We start from the raw sequence: 6000 nt of genomic DNA on the forward strand, positions 1-6000 counted from the left end.
CGAAGAATTAATCCCTGATTTTCACAGAGCCAAAAGTTAGCTCTGGGTATGGCAGGATGTGTCCCCAAGCAAAATCAACCCAAGCAGCATTCCTTGGGTCACAGAGATGGTGAGGTGGTTGAGGCACTTGCATGAGGCAGACCGTGGTTTGGTTCCAAGGACCACACGGTCCCTTCAAGCACAGCTAAACAAACCCTGGCCCCTCACAAAAAACACTGATCATAAGATAACCACCTGCAGGGCCAGAGAGATAGCTCCACAGGCTAAGTGCATGTTCTGCATGTGGCAAGCCCTGATTCGATCCCTGGCACTTCATGTTGTCCTCCGGCACTGCCAGGAGTGATCCCTGAGTGCAGAGCCAGGATAACCCCTGAGCATTACCGGATATGCCCTCCCCCCCAAAAAAAATCAGGAGACATACGGCAGGGGCGATATACAGAGGGTAGGGCATGTGCCTTGCACCTGCTGACCTGGGTTCAATTCCTGGCACCACATAGGGTACCCCCAACCCCATTAGGAGTGATTATGATCTCCAAGTGCAGAGCGAGAAGTAAGCCCTGAGAACCACTGGGTGTTAAGCCAAAAACAAAAAACAAAAACAAAAAAGGCCAGGAGGATAGTTGAGTGTGTCTTGGAAGATCATCTGCCTTGCATGTGTGAGTTCCTCAACTTAATCCCTGAAGCCAAGGTGGGGAGAGGGGATCAGAAAATACAGAAAACTACAAACTTTAGAGTAACTAGAAGACACCATGGTGATATTAATCGCCAAGATGCAGCAACAGAAGCTCATGAAACACTGTTGATGCCGCTGGTCACTCAGATGGCACCTCGTGTTGCAGAGAAGCCCTCGGAGGAACCGCAGACAGGAGTTCCTGCAGTAAGTCTGTCTCTTATGAAGTCTTACATACCTTGATCCTTCTGTGGTGATGGCTTTGATTTATCGGGTACAGATGAACTGGAATAAACTACAGCACCAGGTACTGGTCCTAAAGCAAGTGTGTGATTTGAGACATCATTTAAGGAAGACACAGCACCCCAGCTGGCAGAGCCTGCATCCATGTCTCCAGGTGAGACAGCCTCAGAACTGCCAGGCTGATTCTGATAGGCTGAGGGGTCTGAAGATTCAGAAGCTTTGTCAACTATGGTCATTGTTCAACTCTGCAAAAGACGGAAAGCACACATTTGTTCGGGAAGGTGAGAAAAGGAATTGGCTCGATATTATTGTCAGATTCTCAAGATCATTCTAGTCATTCATATTTTCAAGCAGTGACCCAAAATAAAACCAAGAGTGTTTTCTAACACTTTGCAATAATTTTATTACAAAACCTTCAGTGAGGTATTTGCTATAAACTTCTCATTCTATGTCAAGCCCACTATCAAATACTTTAGTTTTTACACTGGTACATTGATTAATATTGCCCCTCTAGTTCTAAGCAACTAGAATGTTAAAGCACTCAGATTCTGATTTTCTTTCTTTTTTTTTTTTTTTTTTGCTTTTTGGGTCACACTCAGCAATGCACAGGGGTTACTCCTGGCTCATGCACTCAGGAATTACTCCTGGTGGTGCTTGGGTGACCATATGGGATGCTGGGAATCGAACCCGGGTCGGCCGCGTACAAGGCAAACGCCCTACCCGCTGTGCTATCTCTCCAGCCCCCTCAGATTCTGATTTTCAACTCATACATAATTCCTTAGAGAGAATTTATCTTTAATTTTGAGTAAAAAGTGCAAAAAATGACATTAAACTTTCTTCTCCTATTGGAAGTTTCATCTCTGAAGTGCGCTTCTCTGAATGGGCACATTTCTGCGGTTTTTCAAATGAAAGTACTAAGCGGTTACTGGCATCAAATGAACATACATGTTCTAAAAGTACTTAATTATAAGTTTCTCGAAATCCTTTCCTAAACTCTTAGAAGGCTCACTAACTGAGCATTTTCACATGCTAGGCATTTCAATCTGACCCACTCTACCTTTATTCCCATAATGGACCTACGGGAAGAGATCAAAGGACTCGCGGGACCTGCTCAAGGGCCAGCCGGAGCGGCCATGCTGGCCCCATCAGAGTCCTCTGAGGAATGTGTCCAAAACCGCCCATGACTGTGGCTGGGCCACCTCCTCGAATACAGTTGGCCTGGGTTTATCCCCAGCATCCCATGTGCTCCCTGCCCCTAAATTACTCAGTGCCCACCACGTGGAGAAGCCACTGTGTCAGGGAAGCTCCAAGGCATGCCCACACACCCTGACACTTCTTGGCACCAGCTGACCTGGCAACGCTCCGCACAGTCCTAACCCCACTCCACATGCTGTCCCTGAGCTCTGATGCTTCTGGAATTCCGCCTTCTTCCATTCCTTCTACCTCCGACCAGTCTCCATTCCCACCGCTCAATTTAAATCCATTTCTGCAAAGAACTGAAGTGGCATGAAAGGTCATGCCAACCCTTTGCAAGCCCTCTGCAAGTAGGAGCCCCGAACCTGGTACCTGGCACTGCAAGCCCCCTACAGAACACTACCAGAGCACTGAGCAAAGAGTAGCTCCCAAGCAGAAGCCGGTATGTTCCCAAAGTCAGTCAGTCTGTCTCTCTCACACACAATTCATTCATACTTCTGGATCCTTTCCTAGACAACCCTTGCATCCGCTGAGCCCCTGGTCTCCATGCAGTCCGGCAGCCCTTCCACTTGTTGCTCTGCAGGATCCACCACCTGGCCAGGAGAAGCTTTCCCTACAGGCCTCAGCAGCTGGAGGGAGGAAGGAATTCTGGAGCTACAAAGGAACTTGGGTTTACTTTTAGGACCAATTTTTATATAGTCTCTCATTGGGTCCTTAGACAATTATCCATTAGGAATAACCTAAAAGGTGCTGCATTTAAAAAAATCTTTTTCAATTTAGTAAAAACACTGCTGGCACTGCATGCTCACATGTTTCATTTTGGGGGTGACACCCGCTATGCTCAGGGGACCATATAGTGTGCTAGGGATTGTTCAAGGCAAGCGTCCTCCCCACCATACTCTCTCTTCAAAAACGAAAGCTTTCGTTTGGGAAGAAAGCTTGAGCCATATTACCCAAATAAAGTTTATACTTCCCTCCTCTGATAGTCAAGAGAAAACACAGCACCCCAGCTGGGGGAGGATAAAAGGATAGAAACCCACCAAAATAGAGGAATAAGGAACCGTTAAAGGCTTCAGGGTAACCTTAAATCACAAAAACCTGATTTTCCCAAAATAAACATTCTTTCAGGACAATCATTAACAACTGACCAAATAAAACCATTTAACTGGTTCCAGTTACCTTTTTGGGGGGTGGGGGAGAGAATCTTAAGTGGAAAAAATAACAAGATACAGTATTAAAGTTTGGGAAAACAACCCAAAAAACCCATTCTTCATCTCTATAATCAAACCACTGAGTGTGCTTTATTTGCTTCCCCACCCCCAACCCCCCAGTGCCGGGATCAAACCTAGCTCGGACCACATCTCACCTGCATCCCTGCGTGGGCTCAGGACGCACCCAGGACCTAACTGCATTTGGAGAGAGACAGTGACCCGGAGGTCACAGCGTCACAGCGCTGTCTCTTCTCTCAGGCGTCTAAACAGCACTGTTGTTAACCTCGGGGCAGTTAGCCAAATACTTCAATGTAAATTAAAACTCCTTTCAACATCTTCTGGTGATATGTGGAAAAGTTACAAAAGCACGTTCAAAAAAGAAAGAACCCCAGCAGGGAAATCAGGGTTGGCTGGCTGTGCGTGGAGGAATGAGATGAACTGAGTTGACAAATGTCTCCTTTGCTTCAAGTACAATCTTTCATTCAAAAGTCTGAACACTCTCAGTCCCTCACACGGTGTCTCCCCCGAGACCAAACGCCGCACCGCACCGCACCATTCTTTTTCATATTTAGAAGAAAATCACTAAACACTGTGGTACTCCACATACCTTGAGGTTAAAAATAGCAAAACAAGTAAAAAAGTGTTACACTCTTTCTTCTTTATAAACAATGTAATCCGCGTTCTTGTAGCATCGCCACTTGGAAGAGAAAAAAAAGAAAAAGAAAAAGAAAGCCTTGAAAAAGAGACCACCTTTAAAAACAGAGGAAAAAAAACCAAAAAGACACTCCGTTGACTTTCGGGACTTTCAGAGCGGCCCAAACCACACCACCTGGGCTCCAACCTTTGCGGACCCGGGCGGCCCACTCCAATGACAGGGAAGAGAAAGTGAAACTGATCCCAAATAAAAACAATTAAGCGAAACTGATTATTCTTCTCCTCGGGTGCGCTTTGAATGAGCGCCGCGGGCAGGAGCGCGCCGCCGCCGCTCTGGAACTCGCGGCCCGGCCCCCAGGCCCGCGCGGCGCCCCCCGAGAGGGACCGCTCCCCGGGTCTTCTCTCTCCGCCCCCGGCGTGTCCCCCGTCCGCAGTCGGCCCCGCGGCCTCCCGGGCATGAAAGGGCCATTCAACAAAAGTCACCGCGCCGCATTCATGAGCGCGGGGTGAAAGTCCCCGATCGGAAAACTTCGCCCGCGCCCGCCCGCGCCCCCGCCCCCCGGCCCGGGACCCCGGCCACCGCGCCCGCCGCCCCCCGGCCGCGCCCCCCGGCCCGCCCCACCTCAGGCAGGTACGCCGCTCGGGCCCCGGCGCCGGCGGCCGGCGTGGGCGCTCGGACAGCGGGCGACGCGGCCGGGGGCGGGGGCCGGGCCCGCGCGGGCGCCCGGGGGGCTCCGGGGGGCGGGCGCGGCGGCCACGCGGGGGGCGGCGGGCACCGCGGCCCGGCACACGCCCACCCGGGCCGTCCCGGAGCCGCCCGGCCGGCCCGGCCCGCGGCCCGAGGGGGCGGGCGGGGGCCGGTGGGGGCGGGAGGCCGGTGTCCATGGCAACCCGGGGGGTCCGGCCTCCCCGCGCCGCCCCGCGCGCGCGCCGCCCGGCCGCCGCGGCCGCCGCCCCCTCCCCAGCGGCCTGGCCGGGCCGGGCGGGCGGCGGCGGGCCCCGGGCGCCGCGGGGTCCCCGGGCGGCCCCGGGCTGCGGAGGGGGCGGCGGGCGGGGGGCCGCGCCGGCCCCCGCCGGGCCGCGCCGGCTGCGGGGCGGCCGGGCCGGCGGCGGCCGAGGCGGGCGCGGCGCTCGGCGGGGCCCCGGCCGGCCGGCGGCGGGCGGGAGGGAGGCGGGCGCTTACCTGAGCCGGCTCGGCGCTCGCTCCATCCCCTTCGGCCGCCGCCGCCGCCGCCGCCGCCGCCGCCGCACACAGCCCAGCCGCCCGGCGGGGGACAATGACGTGCCTCCATCCGGGCACCCCCGCCGCCGCCTCCGGGTCAGCGCCGCGCCCGCAGCGCCCCGCCGGGCCGCCAGGGGGCGCGCCAGGGCCGCGCCCGCACGCGCCGCCGCCCAGGGGCCGTCGCGCAGAGGCGCGGGCGCAGCTAACGGGCCGGGCCCGCGCGGGAGGGGCCGGCGTCCCAGCGCCGCGGGCTCGGGCGGGCGCGCGCGTCACTGGAGCGCCGGGCGCCGACGCAAGCCGCGCGCTGATTGGCCGGGCCGTGGGGCCGAGGCCCCGCCCCGCCGGGCGCGCGGGCCGCGCCGCGTGTCTGCGCTCCAGCTGCTCCGGGCGCCTCCTCGGCCGCGCCGGGCCCGGGCCGGGTTCGGGAGCGCGGAGCATCTTCCTCCGGACCCGGCCTGCGCCCGGCTGGCCTCCGCCGGAGTGTCCGGCTCGCCAGCGTCCGTGAGCGTCTCCGGGGCGGCAGAAGGGCGCTGGCCGTGCCGTCTCCACTGCGGGCCGCCGGGAGAGCGGGTTTGAACCGCAGCGGCACCGCCACCCTCTCTCGTCCCGCTCAGAGGCCCCGCGGGCTTAAGGACCGCCCGCCGTCCCGCCCGCACGCTCCCAGCGGTCCACTGCCGCTGACCCCTTCTTCGGGACTCCGGAAAGGGCCTGCCTTGCCCAAGGGTTCCCCGCGAGGACCAACAGCCGCATCCGTCAGAGCCACCTGAGCATCGGACTCTTTCAAAACGCTGTGGCATCTAATGTCA

General features: G+C 56.9%; 1 protein-coding gene across 3 annotated transcripts in view; it reads right to left on the reverse strand.

The window, feature by feature from the left end:
* USP42 (ubiquitin specific peptidase 42) overlaps positions 1-5300 on the reverse strand; it is a 38480-nt gene extending 33180 nt beyond the window's left edge. Inside the window, exons 1-3 of one of the 3 annotated variants that reach the window (XM_055135327.1) lie at positions 5156-5300; positions 3926-4015; positions 909-1158 (exon numbers count right to left, since the gene is read on the reverse strand). In XM_055135327.1, coding sequence (XP_054991302.1) covers positions 909-1149 — 241 coding nt within the window. In that variant the 5' untranslated portion in view covers positions 1150-1158; positions 3926-4015; positions 5156-5300. The remainder of the gene's footprint in view (positions 1-908; positions 1159-3925; positions 4016-5155) is intronic. The other 2 variants (XM_055135324.1, XM_055135326.1) reach the window with 2 other exon arrangements.
* Positions 5301-6000: the final 700 nt, after the last annotated feature.

This window comes from Sorex araneus, chromosome 4, assembly GCF_027595985.1.
Source record: "Sorex araneus isolate mSorAra2 chromosome 4, mSorAra2.pri, whole genome shotgun sequence".
NCBI classification, from domain to species: Eukaryota; Metazoa; Chordata; class Mammalia; order Eulipotyphla; family Soricidae; genus Sorex; species Sorex araneus.